At 55.4% G+C, this 20,000-nt stretch overlaps 5 protein-coding genes across 5 annotated transcripts in view; 3 read left to right on the forward strand and 2 right to left on the reverse strand.

Moving 5' to 3' along the window:
• The window catches only part of PTSG_11269 (uncharacterized protein), a 4,105-nt gene extending 3,671 nt beyond the window's left edge, over window positions 1–434 (reverse strand). Inside the window, exons 1-2 of the mRNA XM_004987709.1 lie at window positions 413–434; window positions 90–265 (exon numbers count right to left, since the gene is read on the reverse strand). Coding sequence (XP_004987766.1) covers window positions 90–140 — 51 coding nt within the window. The 5' untranslated portion in view covers window positions 141–265; window positions 413–434. The remainder of the gene's footprint in view (window positions 1–89; window positions 266–412) is intronic.
• Window positions 435–614: 180 nt separating this feature from the next.
• Window positions 615–5,649, forward strand: PTSG_11270 (uncharacterized protein). Its single transcript, XM_004987710.1, has 3 exons — window positions 615–723; window positions 1,040–4,059; window positions 4,534–5,649. The coding sequence occupies exons 1-3, from the start codon at window positions 649–651 to the stop codon at window positions 5,393–5,395; spliced, it is 3,957 nt and encodes a 1,318-aa protein (XP_004987767.1). The 5' UTR covers window positions 615–648; the 3' UTR covers window positions 5,396–5,649.
• Window positions 5,650–5,801: 152 nt separating this feature from the next.
• Window positions 5,802–10,161, forward strand: PTSG_11271 (MC family transporter). Its single transcript, XM_004987711.1, has 9 exons — window positions 5,802–6,235; window positions 6,541–6,600; window positions 6,736–6,785; window positions 6,912–6,963; window positions 7,150–7,374; window positions 7,684–7,728; window positions 7,961–8,092; window positions 8,363–8,588; window positions 8,894–10,161. The coding sequence occupies exons 1-9, from the start codon at window positions 6,194–6,196 to the stop codon at window positions 8,929–8,931; spliced, it is 870 nt and encodes a 289-aa protein (XP_004987768.1). The 5' UTR covers window positions 5,802–6,193; the 3' UTR covers window positions 8,932–10,161.
• Window positions 10,162–10,260: 99 nt separating this feature from the next.
• PTSG_11272 (RNA-binding protein Musashi-1) lies at window positions 10,261–17,591 on the reverse strand (the record flags this gene model as incomplete). Its single annotated transcript, XM_004987712.1, has 7 exons — window positions 10,261–13,370; window positions 13,655–13,906; window positions 14,116–14,404; window positions 15,410–15,578; window positions 15,793–15,874; window positions 16,084–16,124; window positions 16,315–17,591. The coding sequence occupies 7 exons, from the start codon at window positions 17,589–17,591 to the stop codon at window positions 12,409–12,411; spliced, it is 3,072 nt and encodes a 1,023-aa protein (XP_004987769.1). The 3' UTR covers window positions 10,261–12,408.
• Window positions 17,592–19,187: 1,596 nt separating this feature from the next.
• PTSG_11273 (uncharacterized protein) overlaps window positions 19,188–20,000 on the forward strand; it is an 11,834-nt gene continuing 11,021 nt past the window's right edge. The window contains exons 1-3 of the mRNA XM_004987713.1: window positions 19,188–19,258; window positions 19,498–19,575; window positions 19,764–19,809. Of these exons, the coding sequence (XP_004987770.1) occupies window positions 19,519–19,575; window positions 19,764–19,809 (103 nt within the window). The 5' untranslated portion in view covers window positions 19,188–19,258; window positions 19,498–19,518. The remainder of the gene's footprint in view (window positions 19,259–19,497; window positions 19,576–19,763; window positions 19,810–20,000) is intronic.

The raw sequence follows: 20,000 nt of genomic DNA on the forward strand, positions 1-20,000 counted from the left end.
ACCACACACACACACACACACACACACACACACACACACACACACTAACACACACACACACACACACACACACACACAAATATACACACCTGGTTGCTGTTGACGCGGGTGAGCGACTTCATTGCCTCGACAGTCGACATGATTGGTGGTTGATGTGGGATCGCTGTGGTTGGATGGGTGTTCGATCAATTGAACAATCAACTCGTTGATGTTGTGGCTTTGCTGTTCACGTCTTTCTCGCTGGTCCGCAGCACCGTTTTATCGCCTTCAATGGAGCAATACAAAGAAAAGCGGAGCAAGTGTTACCAAGCAGCACGAGCAGCAGCAGCAGTGCCCAAGCAGCAGACTCGCTCCCTTGTGCGTTCCTCCACCCCCAAACCTTCACGCCACAACAAGCACAGCACGTTGTCACCTTGTTCCCTGTTGCCAACAACATTCCAAAATGCGCGCTGCTGGTTTTTCGTCCTGCCGGATTCGATGCACCGAATTGCACCGATGTAATTGTGTTACACAACAGCATAAAGCGTAGCAAATGACCGTTGTTGGTAAATTTTTCTTTCCCAGGTTGTTGTGTTGGGCAAAAGCCAACAACCGCAACTGTCCAAAAGACACACACACACACACACACACACACGCACGCACGAGAAGATGGAGCACTCTGTGGTGCTGCAGGTGATGAACACGGGCTCAAACGAGCTCATACCGTACCGCATCGACTACGAGGTCGGCAAGGAAGAGGGAAAATGTGCCATGAAGGAGTTGTGGAGCGGTGTCACTGCGTCTGTGCGCTCTTTCTGTTGTGGGGCAATAGCGTGTCTCGCTGTTGGTGTCTCGCCGCTGGTGTCTCGCTGTTGGTGTCTCGCCGTTGGTGTCTCGCCGTTGGTGTCTTGATGGTTGTGTCTCTTCCCCAACACAACAAACCCCCCCCCCCCCCCACACACACACACACACACACACAACTCACACCTCACGTGTCTGACAATTCAATGTGCATGTGTGCGTGTGTGCTTGTGCGCGTGCGTGCGTTTTGGGCAACCAGGGCTTTGTGTCGTCGCTGAAACGCGGCGGGTACTGGAAGCCATATGCGTTTGTGCTGGATGGCGGCGGAGGCGTTGTGGTGGACCTGACGGCGGAAACATGGCCCACGTTCTCTGCACAGCACGTTGCATCGCAAGGTGCACGCCTTATGGTGCTGAAGCCGCACCCGAAGAAGAAGTTCTCGTCCTCGGAAGGCAACGCGCTGGACATCAGCGACGCCGTCATCGACTTTGTCAGCACAGCAACGACCGAGAGCGAGCGATCGCTGCGCATGCAGCGTGCGCTTGAAGTGGGGTGCATGACACCACCTCTGCTGTCCCTCAAAGCGCCGCCCATGGTGATCAACGGCAGGTTTGGCGTGACCATGCTGCAGACGCCACCGCCGCTACCCGCCAACCCCACCAACGAGCAGAAAGAGGAGCGGCAGCAGGAGCAACAGGAGAGACAGCAGCGACTGCTGCAAGTGCTTGTTGGCGGCGAGCTTGCTGCAATTCAGGTGCAGGCTGTGGTGGAGGAGGCATTCGCATGCGAGCATCTTCGCAAGACGCTGCTGATGATTCGCAACCGCGTGGCCGTTATCCCGCTCTCCACCTTCCCGTTTTGGCAAGTGGCCATGGCACGCGAGGCGCACGTGCGCCTGCCGCTGCAGCTCGCCTACACGGGTGCACATGCTGTTGCCGTGCGCATTGCGTGTGTTCAACGTCTGGGCGCTGTTGCCGCCATTCTTTACAACGACCTCGACCTCTCCTCGTCGTGCTTCTTTGCCACGCTCACGCAGTCGCTGGCACACTGTCCGCTGTACACGGAGATTGCGATTCCTGTGGGCGTGTGCCCGCGCAACCTCTCTGCGCTCTTTCCCATGACGACGGGCGCTGGGTATATGTTCACCACGCTCACATTCTCACTTGACAACACGCCGACACCGCCACCGCCACAGAAGCAGCGGCAACAACAACAACAGAAGCAACAACAGCAGAAGCAACAACAGCAGAAGCAACGGCAGGGCCAACACAGAGAGGGTGCTGTGCAAGCGGAACAGCAGCAACAGCAACAGCAAGTGGAACAGCAGGGGCAACAACAAGCAGGGCAACAGGGGCGACAACACGAGGAACAGCAACAAGGTCAGCAGCAACAGCAAGAGCAGGATCAGCAACAGTATGCGGGCTCATCATCGCGTGTGCCGACTGCTGCCACTTCTTCTGCTGCCGGTGATGTTGCAAACGGCAACAACAACAACAACAACAACAACAACAACAACAACAACAACAACAACAACAGCAACAACAACAACAACAACAACAACATGACCATTTCTGACACCAGTACCAATGCCAGTGGCAGTGGCAATGGCAGTGCACCACCACCACCACCATCGTCGTCATCGTCATCAACATGCCACCGCCACGACGACCACACAGGTGGACAACAGGAACAACATCAACAACAGCAGCATGAACAACAACAGCAACAACAACAACAACAACAACAACAACAACAACAACAACAACAACAACAACAACAACAACAGCACCAGCCGCAAGGTGAGGGTGAGAAGGAAATGATGACACACCATCCATATGCGTCATCAACAACACCAGCAGTGACGTCAGCAGCAGCAACAACGACGACGGCAACAGCACTGCCAACAGCCACCATCGCAGCAGCAACATCTGGTGCACCCCCTTCCAGCCTCCCCACGAGCATGAACCTGTGTGCGAACACCAGCACCAGCAGCGAGCCGCTGTCACCGCTTGTGTCGTTGCCTCAAACCACACACCACCATCACCACCAGCATCACCAACACCAACACCACTATCCACAGCAAACGCAGCAGCAGTTGCAACACGCGCAGCACCAGCAGCCATACCACCACCACGGGACAACGGGCGGGACACTGCCGTCGTCGTCGTTGTCATCGTCGTCATCATCGCATGTGCATGCGCCCACATCATCATCATCATCATCATCATCATCATCATCATCATCATCGACAACGGCAGCGGCACCAGCAGTGCCACCACCGCCACCAACAACATCGACGCCATCACTTTCGCGTCATGACGACGTGCATGCACAGCCGCTGATTGCATCTGTGCCCCGTGCTGCGGCAGCAGTGGGAGCAGTGGGCGCAATGGTGCCGGCCGCACATGGTGGCGAGGGAACACAGGCGCCCCACCCGCCATCCGCATCAACAGCAACAGCATCGTCAACACCAAGCACGCCAGCTACAGCTACAGCAACACCAGCAGCTACAGCAGCAGAGACGCAACCTCTTGTGACATCAGTGGCGTTATCGTCGACATCAACAGGTGCCAGCGTGGCTCCGGCCTCTGCTGAGGCGCACAGCCCAACCAGTGATAGCGCTACTGCTGGCACACACCCAACCATGCAACAGCAGCAGCAGCAGCAACAACAACAACAACAACAACAACAACAACAACAACAACAACAACAACAACAACAACAACAACAACAACAACAACAGCAACAACAACAACAACGTTCGTCAGCGAAGCGAACGGCATCCGAGGCGGGAGCGTCGAGCCGTGATCATGATCATGACGATGACGATGACAATAACGACAATGACGATGGCGGTGACGTGCATGCGCGCAAGGTGCGACCAACAGACACATCCCCTCAGACACCAAGACTCGCAACACCGACGAGCGCCAGGCCAGGTGCAACAGCAGCGCCGGCAGTGTCATCACCATCAGAAGAAGCATCATCATCATCGACAGAAGCAACAGCCACAACAGCACCGCCAACCAGCGCAGCATCTGCCACGCCCACAACCCCACATGCCACTCAGCCCACGTCGTCATCGACGCCAGCAACAGCAGCAGCAACAGCAACACCATCAACACCATCATCGTCATCATCCTTGGCATCGGGGAAGAAGTCAAAGGGGCGACCGCGGTGGGATGCGTCGACGCTGCGGCAGCACCTGACCGCCCTCGGCTTCACCGTGCACTCGGTCACATACCAGCGGCGATCGGGCAGGAACAGGCCCCTCATCATGTGAGCAGCTGCTGCAGTGTTGTTGTTGTTGTTGTTGTTGTTGTTGTTGTTGTTGTTGTTTAAGTTGATTAAGTTGTTGTTGTTTAAGTTGTTGTTGTTTAAGTTGTTGTTGTTTAAGTTGTTGTTGTTGTTGTTGTCGTCGTCGTCGTCGTCGTCGTCGTCGTCGTCGTCGTCGTCGTTGTTGTTGTTGTTGTTGTTGTTGTTGTTGTTGTTGTTGTTGTTGTTGTTGTTGTTGTTGTTGTTGTATTAGTTTTGTACAATTGTGTGTGTGTGTGTGTGTGTGCGTGTGTGCGGAACGTGCCTTGAACTGCGTGCATGCGATTATGGTGCGGTTGAAGTCGTAGTCATGGTGTTTTGCAAACACACATGTGCATCCCAGCTGCCATCACCCCACCACGAACACACCACCCTCCACGATCAACACCACGCTCACCATGATCAACATCGTGTTTACCAACCTCGCAACGTCACCAGGGCGACGTGCAATGGGTGCCACGTTGGGATGCGCTTCCTTGACGTGCACCGGGCGCAGAAACACATCGAAACGTGCATGAGCAAGCTCACGGCAGGGTCCGTGTTTGCAACACCTCACACATCGACCGCCCCATCCACCGCAACCACTCCCCTCAGACACCAGCATCACCAGCATCAGCATCATCAGCGCCAGCATCATCAGCAGCACCAGCAGCAGCAGGCACACGGAGCTGTTGTTGACCGAGACCGCGGTGTGCTTCACACGCACCATCATCACCATCACCATCATCACCATGAGCAGCAGCAGCAGCAGCAGCAGCAGCAGCAGCAGCAGCAGCAGCAGCAGCCTGCGACTTTGTTTGTGCCAGCAACAGCACCCATGGCGGTGGGCCACACGGGCGCACCTGACGCTGCCATGCCATCAACCACGCTGCCTGCTTCCAGCGGCGGTGTTGGTGGTGCTCTTGGTGGTTCGCATGGGTTGCACCCGGGTGTTGCGCCCGCCACACCTGCTGGGCAGCACGGCGGCAATTACGCAACCACAGGCGGCACCAATGGCCACGGCGTGGGGTTTGGTGGTCGCCTTGACGCAAGCAGCTTCACCCCGACAGAGCTACCTCCGTTTGCGCTCAAGCTGACATCGCTGACCCGAGCGCCACACCTAACTGAAGCGTGGACTTTTGCACAGGTGGTGGCGTTTGTTGACGCGCTCTTCTCCGCGCACGCGCCCGTGACGGCCGATGCCATTGTGGCGTATGTCAACGCATATCCCCATCACAGCGTCGTCAGCACCAGCACCAGCAATACCAGCAACAGCAGCGGTGGCAATGTTGGGACAACAGCAACCATGCCGGTTGGCTAGCGCGCACGCACCCTGTGTGTGCGTGCGTGTTTGTGTTTGTTTGTGTGTGCCTCTTGTTCGCTGTCTCTTCATCATCCCAGCCACCTGCACACCTCACGCACCTCACGCACCTCACCCACTCATTGTCACCTCGCACACCTCGCATCAAAACTGTTGGCGGGAGAGTGAGCGCGTCATCGTTCGTCATCATTGCGCAATTGTTTCCTCCACACGTCCAAATCTTTTAAAACATTCGCAAATGTTCTTCACCCGCCCACTACGGTGCCCCGAATGGCCTTCGCGCAACGTATCGATGACACCGTTTTTCAACTATATCTTTACCCACATTTCTTCAAGTTGGGCTTGAGTAAGGACACGGCCTGCATCTTGTCCCGTTTGCGATAGAACAAGCGGCCATTCTTTGCATGCACTCTCGGTGTGGTGGCAGAGGTGTTTTGCTTGCTTGCCTTCTTGCCTTCTCTTCGTGCCAGCCGTGCTTGTTGTGCTTGTGGTGTGTGCTCCTCCAACCGCCCAAACGAACCAGCAACACGCGCCAACCACGAGCATGTGCTTGCCGTTGTTTGGGTGACATGAATGCAGCCATCTCGTGCTTCTTGCTTGCTTGCCATTCTCTTTTCCTGCCTCACCTTGTTACTTCACATCACCTTTTGTCTGCACCATCCGTCGTCATTTCATCGTCGTCCTCCAGACCAAGCCAAAAGGATAAGCTAGAGACAGTTCCCCAGTGACTCGTTGCTGTTGACAGACCAACACCCACACACACACACACACACACGCACACACGACTCGCAAACAACGATGGCAACCAAGGATACCTCAACCCCACCCTCGGTCCAGGAGGTGTGGCGTGTGTATGTCGTGCTTGTTGTGGCGTCAATGTGATGTTGCAATCGATGCATGCGCGCGCGTGTTTTCGTGTGCATGTGTGCGTGTGTGGGTGTGTTTGCACGCGCTGCAGCTTGTGTTGCTTCTTCACCACGTATCTGTTGCTGACGTCCTCCCGTCTCACCCTTTGCACTGCTCCACACAAACACACCCACACACACACACACACACACACACACACACACACACACACACACACACACACACACACACACACACACACACACACACACACACGCTGTTTGTTTGCATCACGACAGGTGCTTGCCAAGGCAGGCAAGCGCGCTCTTGGCGGCGGTGGCGCCGGCGCTGCAGCCATGGTGCGTGGTTTTGTGTTGCATCGTCTTTGCCATGCCATGCTGGTTGGCCAATCAACTTCAACTTCTCACTCGTCACCGCTACTCTCCCTTTTGGCTTCGTTCGGTGTCTCCACCATGCACGCACGCAAATTGCAGGTCACTCAAGTGTGCACCCTCATGTGGCTGCGCACCACAATGAACTACCAGTACGTATCGTGGTAGATTGAGGTGCTTGGTTGGCAAGTTGTGTGTGTGTGTGTGTGTGCGTGTGTGTGTGTGTGTTGCAGGTTTGCTTTTTCTCACCCTGAGAACACGGTACATGACAACAACAGGTACCGCTATGGCACCAGCACCCCCGCTGCCATCAAGGCGCTTTACAAGCAGGTGCGGGGCGCGAAACGCAAGTGCCTTTGTTGTGCTGTGTGTGTGTGTGTGTGTGTGTGTGTGTGTGTGTGTGTGTGTGTGTGTGTGTGTTGCGATTGCTTTTTTCAGCCGTCCACAAATCCTTTGTTCTGATGTTCCCCTCCTTACACCACACACACACACACACACACACATATGCACACACAGGGTGGCGTGCTGCGCTTCTACCGGGGCATTGGGCCAGCGCTGCTGCAGGGACCGCTGTCGCGATTTGGCGACACGGCGGCCAACACGGGCATCCTCACGCTGCTCGACTCGTACGAGAGCACGCGCTCGCTCCCCGTTGCCGTGAAGACGGTGGCTGCATCTGGCACTGCCGCCCTTTGGCGCGTCGTCCTCATGCCCATCGACACGCTCAAGACCGTCATGCAGGTGCGCCTGTGATGATTTGTGTGTGTGTATGATTTGTGAGCGTGTATGTATGTGTGTGTGTATGTTTGTGTATGTGTTTGTGTATGTGTTTGCATTCATGATTTCCCAGTGGATGTGAGCGCATGCTTTATCACACACACACGCACACGCTCCATCTCTGTCTCTGTCTCTGTCTCTGTTTCTGTCTTTCTCTCTCTGTCTCTGTCTCTGTCTCTGTCCTTGTTTCTTTCTCTCTTCCCCTTGTGCAACGCTCGAATGCGTGGCAACTCAACCAACTGCCCTCCCTACCAACCAACCAACCAACCACAGGTTGAGGGTCACGATGGCATGACCAAGCTCCGCGCAAAGCTCAAGGTATTGCTGGCAGCAGCAAACATGTCCCATGACGCCCGGCGCCTGCTTGCTTGTGCACTGGTGTGCTCGTGTTAACGTGTGTTCTGCGCGAATCCGAAACCACTCATCCGCTCACTCGACCACCGCCCTCAACCATCCATCCATTGCCACTCATTCATCAACCCCATCATCATCACCACCATCTCCCCCCCCCCCTTCCCGCAACACCCCGTGCCCTGACCCCCGGGTGTAGGCTGGTGGCCCGCGCGTGCTGTACCACGGCTCCCTCGCTGCGCTCTCTGCCACGTTTGTGGGCCACTTTCCCTGGTTTGCCACGTTCAACTACCTCAACGCCACCATCCCAGAGGCAGAGGACAAGTGGGCGGTGCGTCTGTTTCTGTCTGTATCTGTTTGTTTGTGTGTGTTTGTTTGTATGTTTGTTTGTGTGTGTTTGTTTGTTTGTGTGTTTGTTTGTGTGTTTGTTTGTATGTTTGTTTGTGTGTTTGTTTGTGTGTTTGTTTGTTTGTTTGTTTGTGTGTTTGTTTGTTTGTATGTGTGTGTACATCACCTCATCATTGCCGCCCATTCACACCAATACCAACACCACACCCCATCATCATCATGACCCACCACCCACAACGACCACCGTGAGCAGAAGCTTGCCCGCCGCGCCGCCATTGGGTTCTGCTCGTCTGTCATCTCCGACACCACCAGCAACTCCATCCGTGTGACCAAGGTCACCAAGCAGGCGCACACGAAGCCCATCACGTATGTACAGGCGGTGCGCGAGGTCATCAGCAAGGACGGCGTCTCTGGACTCTTCTTCCGCGGTCTCGGCACCCGTCTCATTGCCAACGGCATGCAGGGCATGATGTTCACAGGCAAGTGTGCGAGTGTGTATGTGTGCGTGTGTGCGAGTGTGTATGTGTGTGTGTGTGTGTGTTTGTTTTGCTTGCTGGTGTTGTACACGCGTTTGTCTGTTCCGTCTCAGATGCGCCCAATCTCCTCTGTTCCCATCTCAAGCATCGTTTTCGACAGCCTTTCTCACTTGCACGATTCTGCGTGTGTGTGTGCGTGTGTGTGCGTGTGCATGTGTGTGTGTGTGTGTTTGTGTGTGCGTGTGTGTGTGTGTGTGTTTGTGTGTGCGTGTGTTTGTGTGTGCGTGTGTGTGTGTGTGCTTTCACAGTTGTGTGGAAGGGCCTTGAGGAGCGCTTTACCAAGTAACCGCGACATGACAGCCGCCAACCAACCACCCGCCCGTCCATCCATCCATCCATCCGTCCATCCATCCATCCATCCATCCATCCTCCAACAAGCCTTCTATTCATCAACAAGCCTTCTATCCATCAACGCTCCATCCATCCATCACCACTCTTTCTTCCCTCATTCACAGCTGCCCCGCAGTCCTTCCCTCCCCCACCCCTCTCTCGGACTCGGCTCGTCTCATGTTCTCCCCCAAGTATTCCCATTCACATTCACACTCCCATTACCATTTTCATTTCAAGTTTCCAGCTCCGTTTTCACCCCCACCCTTCCACCACCAGACACATACCAGCTTACCAATCCTCTCCTCGTTAACCCCTTTGCTTGTCCCTTTCTCGTGTTCTGTTGATGTCTTCCATTCGTCTTCAGCGGTCTCCGCCTAGCATGCCCGCAAACACGCAACCACACGCAAGCACGCACGCACACGCGTACGCACGTGCGCGTGTTGCGCTGCGCCACTCCATGCACCGCCACCACCGCCCCCCTCTGTGCCACCCCCCTCCCGCCACACGATTGTTACCACCAGTCTGTTGTATCTACGATGGCGCGTGTGGCAGGGAGGGGCGAGAGCACAACTCCCCGTAATTTGCAGACACTTGCTTCCTCGTTAGATTCAGACAAGACTCGTTTTGATTGATACAATCGCATCAGACCCCCAATGAGGGGAATGTTGTGGTGGCGGTGGCTGACACATGGTGGTGCTGCGTGGCCTTGGTTCTGGGCTTTGTTTTGTCTTCCTTTGTGTTCTTTGTTTCCCCGAGTTGTTGTTAGTTTTGTGTCTGTCACTCCCTCCCTCCCCCCTCCCCTTTTGTTTCACAGGACCCGTACAAGCGCTGTTGCTGCCTTGAAAATGGCACAGCGTGGTGGCGTGATTGTCTGTCAGTCGATTCCTTGTTTCTCATACGCATACGCTCACTAGTTGCACGCTCTCCTCTATCGCTTCTGCCCATGGCATGTGTCTTGGCAGTTGTTTCTGTCAGCTGTGTTGTTCGCCCCCAGCTTGACTGTTGCGTTTCCCTTTCGTTGCCCCTGTTCACCCCTGACTGTGCTCGTGGTGTCCTGCTGTTCTTTGACAAACACACGCACACACGCACGCACGCATGCACCTGGTGTCAATCAACTCTGTTGTTTCTTCTCCCCCCTTTTTCGGCTTGGCTCGTTCATGGCAGTGAATAAAGACCTGGGTCTTGCTTGGTGCATGCATGATGCAACGTGAGGGCCGTTGATCCAACCACACACACACACACCCACACACACACACCCACACACACACACACACACACACACTGATGGGCTAATTGTGGGTTTACTTGAAGTTGGGCGTGAAGGGGGAAGAACATACGACCACCATCATCAAACAACAAACAACAAACAACAACGTACATTGTCACAACACCCAAGCAACACTCGATACCGGGCATAGCACATTCACGGTACGCAACCCGCACTGCAGACAGTGAGCAGCACAGGTGCAAACTATCAACAAATCAACAACCAGAGGAAAGGAATGCAACTAATCGTGTGTCATGTCATCATCAGCAGCAAGCAAGTCAACTGTCACCACCACCACAACCGCTAGACACAATACACCACCACCAACACTACCAGGCAGTCCAACCACATGCACTCGTCACACCACCAAGTTCCGTGGGCCAACGCGAAAGCTTTGACAGCAGCAGGCAGCAGCAGCAGCCGCAGGATGTGGAGTGCAGAGGGCATTGGAGCGAGATGGTGGGTGATGGCGACACAACACAGCACACGTCACATATGCAGGGCATGCGTGGCTGCATGTGTGCAAGTGTGTGTGCATGTGTGCATGCTTGCGCGGGTGGATAAAGGGGGCAGAGCGAACCAAGGAAACCAACAACGGGGGATTATCAAATCGACCCATGGACACACTCTCAGATAGGGCAAAGGGGGATGACGTACTGCGGCCAAAGAGGGAAATCACCGAAACAGCGGCTCAGCGAAACGCATGAACGAATGAATGAAGCGTGAAAGAGAGACGGAAGAGAGAATGCTACCACAGCCACAGCGGCGAAGGGAAGCGGCTATATGTCGATATGGATATGGTGGCGACAACACAGCACATCAGCACCCAACCAGAGTTGGATTGGAACCAAAGGGGAAACTGGCCAACAAGAGACAAAACCAGCCACGCTTTGTGTGCAGTGTGCCACGAGAGCAAGGGAGACGCGCGACCCGGTGAAAACGGGGACGACATTATGTAGGAAAAAAGGAACTAATCACCAAGCGATGATGGTGCACGCATCTGATGCTGGCGTGTGGATGGTTGGCAGGTACAAATGAAGTGGCAGTTGCCAACGCCACGCCGACGCAACACGTGGGTGCACTTGGCAGCTTGAATGGGTGCTGAATCCTGAACAGGGAGGGATGAACACGGAACCGTGCAGAGCACCAAGGCTGAGGTGACGGACACACGGTGGCGTGTGGTTGGAGGGAGGCAACGAACTGGGCCATACTGAACCAAACCACCAAGCCACCAAACGACTTCAACAAGGGCAGTTGTCAATAGAAGGCAACGTGAAGGAGAGTGAGGTAAGGGTGGAGGTTGAGGTAGACTTAGGGGTCGAGGTAAAGAGATGCTATCAACGACTACAGGCGAATTGTTGAGGCGAAAACACGTCTTGAAAGCACGAGAGATCAACAACGACAACGACCAATAAAGGAAAGAAAAACAACACGCAACAGCGACATCAACAATGCGACAGCACGCCAAAACCAAGGAAACACACACACACACACACACACACACACACACACACACACACACCAAACGGAACCTGGTGCGTGGGAACTGAAGCGAACTGAGGGTTGGGGGCTAACGACCAAGCTGGTAGAGGGAGGAAAGAAGTAGTAGCAGCAGCAACAGCGAAAGGGATGATGCTAGATGGAGTATAGGAAGCGCTAATGCCAAAATGAAACGAACGGCTGACCAATACAAAACACACAAACAAGTAAGAGAGGCGAAGAGGAGAGGGTAGCTAGACCAAGGCAAACTCAAAGCCAACATGGAAAAAAAAAGAAGAAGAAAGAAACCACAAAAACAACATCGCTTGAGAGAGAGAGAAAGCGAAAAACACATCTATGCTGAAGGGAAAGCGTGGCAGGAACATGAAACAACGCGACTGCCCACGTGGCTGTTGGCAGGTGCACACTGACGGGCAGGTGGAGGTGTCACGTCACACCCATGCGCACAACAGAGCAACCTGCACATGCACACGTACAGCAGCCATCGTGGTGGAAGGGGGTAAAGGTTGCTCACAAAGAGCTCTTGAACGACAACTACAACTGAAACTGGGAAGACGAAGAGGAAAGAGAGAAAGGAGTTGGGGGGGGGAGGATAGGGAGAGAGAGAGAGAGAGACACGCACGCACGCACGCGCAAAGAGGTCGACGTGCAATTGGAGCCATTGCATCACTCATTATCGCCAATGCTGCCGTGGTGACTGCTGCCGGCATTGTCACGGTCATCATCACTCATGGTGGTCATGGATGCAATGACAGAGGTGGCGGCGCCCACGGCCACGTGCGTTTCGCCATCGCCTTCACCATCGTCGTCCGTCACGCCCCATGCCGCTCTGCTTGCAAGCAACGTCTGCTCCATCATGGCGTCATCGGAGGTGGTGGTGGTGGTGGTGGCGGGCGACATGTCATAGAAAGGGCTGCCAAACGCATCATAAGGCGAGGATGATGACAACAGCGAGTGCATGCTTCCGGCCTGCTGCTGCTGCTGCTGCTGTTGCTGCCGGAATGCAGCTTCCTGTGCCATCATGGCTGCACGTTGCTGCTGTTGCTGGTGGTGGTGTGGGCTGTAGGGGTGCGGCGGGGTGTGCGAGGGGATGGGAGACTGTGACGTCTGCCGCTGCTGCTGCTGCTGCTGCTGCTGCTGCTGCTGTTGCTGTGGGTAGTGTGGTTGGAACTGCGGAGAGCCAAACCCACCGCCCATCTGCTGGGGCGACCCCGGAGCCACGCGCCGCTGCTGTGCACTGGCAGCGCCCGGCTGCTGGTAGTACAGCATCTCGTTGAGCGTCATCATGCGCTGCTGCTGCTGCTGTTGGCTGCGCTGGCGCATGTCATCACCGCCACTGCTGCTGCTGCCGTTGTTGGTGCTGCTGCTGTTACCGAGCGAAGGCAGATCGCGCAGCTGCTGCAGCGGTTCAAGGGCGCCATATCCTCCGCTGCCACCACCGTGGAGCTGCTGGGCCACGCCGCGTGCGTCCATGGCACCGCCAAACGGCTGCTGCTGGTGATGGTGTGACACGGTCAGGCGAGCCATGCTGTCTGCAATGTCGTGTCCGGCAGTGGACCACTGCTGCTCCTGCGCCAGTGGCGACGGCCCGCCGTACGCCGCCGTGTACGCATCCGGGTCAATCATGCCTGCAGGCAATGGCGAGTTGCAAGGGGCGGAGTGGAGTGGTGGCGTTGTTGTGGTTCATGGCGACGGTTGGTGGTGGTGCGGTGTGAGATGGAGAGGTGTGTGAAAAGAGGGGCTTCAAATAGAAACTTGGCGCAGACGACAACCACAATGACACTAAGAAGCGAATTAAAACAACAACAACAACAAAAAAAAAAGAAAAGAAAAAAAGTCACGAACAAACACTGAAGAAACACAGCAACACCCCACCCATGCCCAAGCAAGCAAGGCGCGTGTTGCATCCTACCGTGCTGTGCCTGGAGAGAGCGGGAACGTGCCCTGCCAACCGCCGTCTCGTGCGCCGCCAGCATGTGCTGCTGCTGCTGCTGCTGCTGCTGCTGGGTGTTGATGGGAGTAGCACCGGGAGCTGCTGATGGTGGCACGTGTCCAGCATCGGACCACGCGCGAGCACTGAACGACCGCTGGCGACCTGCGGCGTCCTGCAGTGGCGGTGGCGGCACTCCCCCGTACCGCTGCGTCGAGGCAGCCCGGCCGTGGCCTGGTGGGTGGTGGTGGTAGGAGGGGGTGAAACAGGGGGTGCGGGAAGGAAGACGGTCAAGAAACAGCAGATGTGTGAGTACATGAGCGTGATGTTCGTGTGCTGTTAAGTGTTCACGCTACAAACGCGCACGGGCACACACGCACACACGTACGCACGCATGCATGCACGCACGCACGCATGCATATGCGTGGCCGTTCTTAACGTACTTGGCTGTCTGTAGTTCCTGCTTGGGGAGCGGTTGCCATCGGTTGCCTTGGGCTCGGCACGCTTCACCTCCACCATCTTGCCGAGCAGGTCGTGGTAGTGCAGTGAGACAACGTGCTCCGCCACCTGCTCCGACACAAACGTGACAAAGCCAAAGCCGCGCGGGAGGCGAGTCTGCTTGTCGTGGATGACAACTGCCTCCTCAATCTCGCCAAAGTTTGAGAAGAAGCCAATCAGGGCCTCGTCTGTTGCGTTGGATGGCAGTCCACCGACAAACACCTTTCGGGCAGACTGCGAAACAGGAGGGGGTGGGGGTGGTGATGTGGTTTGTGGTTAATAGTTGGTGACATGTGGGTGGCGTGGTGTGTGTGTGTTGGTGTGTGTGTGTGCGTGCGTGTTGGTGTGTGTGTATGGTGATTGGGGTGCGGGAGGCGTTGTTTGTGAAAGTGAGGCAGTTGGTGAGCCCCGAGTTAGTAACACACGAGAGGACCAAACAAAACCGCGTTGATGCGCGCGTGTCAACGTAGAAATAAAACGCACAGCAGCGACGTCGGAACATTGTTGTTGTTGTTGTTGTTGTTGTTGTTGTTGTTGTTGTTGTTGTTGCGTGTGTGTCAGGGCCCAGGGGGATGGCAGCAAGGACAGGGGGGCGCGTTGCACATGCAAAAAAAAGGGGAGGAGACAAACAAAGGATATCGACATGTGTGTGTGTGTGTGATGGTTGATAGAAACAATATGGCAAAAATCGCATGGGTGTGAGCGCTGACGCGTTCGACAATCGAACGGAATGGAGAATTCACACACGTGCGCCATGGAAGCAATATCGACAATGTGATGATGTTCGCGCACGACCGCTCGACTTGCGATCATACCCACGCACGTGTGCGTTCATGTGTGTGTGTGTGAGTGTATGTGTGTGTGTGTGTGTGTGTGTGTGTGTGTGTGTATGTGTGTGTGTGTGTGTGTGCGTGCGTGTGTGTGTGTGTGTGTGTGTGTGTGTGTGTGTGTGCGTGTGTGTCCTATGCATCCCGATTTCTATAAGTAGTAATCCGCCCGCAAGCGTACGGAGCCGTAGCTTCGATCGAGACGATTTGTACCCTGGGCGAGCTAAATCGTTGACTTAGGTGTCTGTCACTCTCATCAGGGCCCCGACGGTCAGGAAGCCTCGGGGGTTACCGGGTAGAGATTCCGCGAGTTTTGTGTGTGTGTGTGTGTGTGTCGTGTCGTGTGTGTGTGTGTGTGTGTGTGTGTGTGTGTGTGTGCGTGTGTGTGTGTGTGTGTAGTGCAGCGGCCCACCCTGCCTCGAGGTGCGGCTGGCGCCGACGACGACCGGGAGTGTTGCTCCATCTGCTCGCGCGGCACGGCCATCTTCGGGTCGACTTCACGCCCGTCGATAATGTGCGGCCGCTCCCGCAGCACCTTGGCGCAGCACCGCCCGTCACGGAACGTCACAAACCCAAAGCCCCTGCACACACGTGGGGCCGATGGTGATGGGGGTGGCGGTTGTGCGTGAGTGTATGAGTGAGTGAGTGTATGAATGAGTGAGTGTATGAGTGAGTGAGTGTCTGAGTGAGTGAGTGAGTGAGTGAGTGTGAGTGTGTGTGTGTGTGTGTGTGAGTGTGAGAGTGCGAGGGTGTGTCTAGTAGATATCAGCAGTGCATGAAGTTGTCACCATGTACCTTGTGCGGCCTGTGGTTGCATCTGTCATGACCACGCAGTCGACGACTTCGCCGAAGCGCGAAAAGTACCCCTTCAGCCGGTCTGTGTGTGTGTGTGTGTGTGTGTGTGTGTGTGTGTGTGTTGAAGATGAGGAGGTGTGAAGATGAGGAGGTGTGAAGATGAGGATGTGTGAAGATGAGGAGGTGTGAAGATGGCAACAAGGCGGACGAAGGCAAGCACACGAATGAATAGCACAGCCAATGCAAACAATATCAAACAATACCAACAAACGAACAAAGACAAAGTCTTACCTCTATTGGTTTCGGGGCTGAGGCCGCCAACAAACATTTTGCTGTCAGTCACAACCAAACGCGCAGGAGTAAACATGAAATGAAAATAAGCATGTGCATGAACGCGCGTGAGTAAAGAGCAGACATCAGTAAGCCCACACAAAACAAACCTTCACACCACACACACACATACCACGCACGCATGCATGCACACACACACACACCACACACACGCACGCATGCACCGCGTACCCTGGGATGATTTGCTGTTGTGTGGAGAGGAGGTTGGTGGCCGACGAGTGACCGTGTTGCTGCTGCTGGTGTTGCTGTTGTTCGGATGGCGCGTACAGCGACTGGGAGCGTGTGGTGCGCACATCACCACCACCACCACCACCACCACCGCCCATTGGTCCCATGCCCATACCGTGCTGCTGCTGGTATGGCATGCCGTGCTGCTGGTATTGGAGGTGCGCAGGATCCATGCCATCGGCCTGCCCGCGCATGTGGTGGTGCGGCGACTGTGACCCGTTTGCACGAGGCGACTGCATCGGGAACGTTGGCATGTGCTGTTGCTGCTGCTGCTGCTGCTGGTAGCCGGATGGCGGGAGGGAGTTGGCGCGCACCTCACGCGTGCCGCCACCACCCATCATCATGGATGACGATGGCGACTGCGAGCGGTGGTCGCTGCCCGGGTGATATGAGGGCGGTGTCATGCCGCTGGTGCCGTTCATGCCGCCACCATAGTACCCTTGCTGCTGGGACTGCTGGGACTGTTGGGACTGCATGGGGTGCGGGTGCTTGAGGAGGTGCATGTTGTTGCTGCTGCCGCCGGCAGTGTTCGTGTTTCCGAAGTCGTAGTCGCCTTGGTGCGATGGGAACGGGGCCATGTATGGCGAGGCCCCGTTGGCCAAACCGCCCATGTATCCGCCGTTGCTGCCGTTGGTGCTGCCGTTGGTGCTGCCGTGCTGTCCCATGTTGGCCGCGCCGCCTGCTGTGGACGACGACAGCGACTGCGCGTGCGACTGCGAGTGCGAGCGGGAGAGGGATGATGACGACAGGGAGGATGTGGAGCGGAGCGGAGACGCCGGCATGCCACCATCACCACTGGTGCCGCTGCCGCTGTTGACTGTGGCGGCTGCAGTTGTCGCAGTTGTCGTCGTCGCCGCCGTGGTTGTGGTGGTTGCGCCCGATCCGTCATCGGAGCTGACGCCGCGAAGGGCCTCTGCATATCGGCGGCGGTTCTGCTGCATGGATGGCTGCGATGTGACCGGTGGCGGTGGCGGCGGCAGCGTGTTCTCCGAGTTGTTGCGGGAACGATTCACAGCCTGCGAGTACTGCTGTTGTTGGTGGTGTTGCTGTTGGTGGTGCTGCTGTTGGTGCTGGTGTTGGTGGTGCTGCTGGTGGTGGTGGTGCTGGTGTTGTTGCTGGTGGTGTTGGTGTTGGTGCTGGGGCGGCTGTTGCTGCTGGTGCGGGTTACCGGAGATGGAGTCGAGGTCGTCCAGCGCCGCGAGCACATTCATCGTGTCCATCCTGGATGGTCGTGTCAAAAGCGAAGTCAAGGGAATGAAAGGGGGAGTGTGTGTGGACGAAGGGGGAGTTCTTGGTTGGTGTTGAGCTGCTGAAGTGGTCGGAAAACAAACACGAGTGTAAAGAAGAAGGGAGGAGGTAGCGTGCGATCGATCGGCCCCTGTGTTGAGATTGGTCTTGGTAGGTTGGGTGGTGTTGGTTGGAAGTATGGAGGGCTCGGGTGCGTGCGCGTGAGCTAGTGGCAACCCATGTGCTCCTCGCTCTACCAAAGAAGAAGAACGAGGAGGAAGACAATGACGACGAGAAGAGCGGGCGAGGGAGACGGAGGCGAGGAAAGGAAGGTGGGAAGGCGGGGAGGAAAAAAAACGTGGACTACAGCTCGCTCTCGGCTGTTGGTTGATTGATTGGAAGGCCACTTGTTTGCAGGGATCTGTAAGTGTGTGTGTGTGTGTGTGTGTGTGTGTGTGTGTGTGTGTGTGTGTGTGTGTGTGTGTGTGTGTGTGTGTGTTTTGGTGGTTCGTGTTTGGTGAGCAAAGACGATGATGTGAACTGGAAACACGGCAGGATACTTGACACGCAAAGGGGAAAAGGGTGTTGGAATGGATGCAGGGTCGGTGGGGGCGGCAAGGTAACTGGGGTGTGGACAAGCACAGAGATCGAAGAAGCACCGCAGAAATCCAAGGACAGAACAAGGCAGTGCCGCTCACAGTCACGCATGACACACGCACGACACGCACGCACCTGCTGAAATAACCAAAGGACAGACGAAGGCAGTGTGGTGCTGTTGAGAATGAAGCAACAGCGGCAAATGGAATGGATCGGTGAGTAGAAGGGCGGTGGGAAGATTGCAGGGAGAAGGCGAACGGGAACCGGGCACGGGAGAAACAAAACAAACCAAAACAAAACAACACAAACAAGCTCTCAAGAAGCAAGTTCGGCAGTAAGAAGCAGACAGGCAGACAAGGCCAGGCAAGGCAAAGCACAAAGACAAAGGACAAAAATCAAAACAAACGACAGCCAGGTATGTGTGTGTGAAAGGGAGTGCGTGTGTGGGTGTGGATGTGAACACGGAGAGACAGGTGCTTCAGTGCCGAGTGTTGAGGCCACTCTCCCCTCGCCACCTGCCAACGCACACGCACGTACACATACACACACCTGCACACACACGAACACCTCTCAAGGCACACACACACACACACACACACTTGACTTACCACGACAACAACGAAACAACAAGCGCAAAGCCAGGCTCGGGTGCGTAATGCCTCCTGTGTCTTGCCGCTCCTCTTTCTCTCTTGCTTTTTGCTTTGCTTCTTGCTTGTTTCTTGTGGCTTCTTCTTTGCCTTGCTTGTTGCCTTGCTGTTTGGATTCTGCTGGCCTTTGTTTTGTTTTTTGTTGTTGTTCCCCAGCGACGATCCGTTGAAGATGCGCACAGGAAATCGGTGGCGTGATGCGAAAGATGTTCGCAAACTATCGGCCGCGCGTTGCTTGCGCGGCGTCGTGTCCGCCTTTTCGACCCCCAACAATAAAAAAAAAAAAACCAGGAAGGCGGATTCGGAAAAGCCTCAAGCTAGGCTGTGTGCTATAAATAGGGAAATGCTTATCTTGTGCAAAACTCGCAAAGATCCTCCGGGAGAAATTCAAAACCGAAAACAGCAACGGACGATTGGTTGGTTGGTTGGTTGGTCGAATATGGAGACGGGGATGAGGGTGTGAGAGGGATGAGGGGGGTGAATGTTGGTGTGTCCGTGGGTGCATGTTGGTGTGGGGGACAGCCTGTCGGGAGCACGTGTGAATGTGTGTGTGTGTGTGTGATTGTACGGGTAAGAACTTGTTTGTTTGCGTTGGTATTTGCACGTCATTGCGCATGCGCTCATGTACATGCACGTTTGGTGTGGTGTGTCGCAGTGCCGTGCAGCGACAGCCATCATGTCGTTTTCGCCCAACATGGATCAAGTGGAGCCCGCGCGCGTCGCGGCATCCCAGGTGGGTGTGTGGGTGGGGGCGAGGGAATGGGTGTGTGTGTGGGTGTGTGTGTGTTATGATCTCGCTGTATGGGTGTGTGTGTGGATGATGAGGTCACCGCGCTTGAGTGTGTGTGGTGTGTTTGTGTTTGTGTACGTTTCGCTCATGCCACATGCTTTCCCAATGCTGCTATGATAATGCTCTGTTAGGTCGAAGACATCAAAACACGGCTCTTTGACAACTGGGACGAGACTGGTGTGTGCAAAGAGAGCAGAGATTTTACAGGTGGATGTGGTTGGAGTTGTGGCTGAGGTGATGTGTTGAATTGTGCGTGTGTCAGTTTGCTGGTGCACGCAGAGGTCCTCCCGTACCGGCATACACATACACACACGCACTCACATACACGTACAAACGCACTCGCACACATACACGTACAAACGCACGCT

Source organism: Salpingoeca rosetta (genome assembly GCF_000188695.1).
Source record: "Salpingoeca rosetta unplaced genomic scaffold supercont1.42, whole genome shotgun sequence".
Taxonomy (NCBI): Eukaryota; class Choanoflagellata; order Craspedida; family Salpingoecidae; genus Salpingoeca; species Salpingoeca rosetta.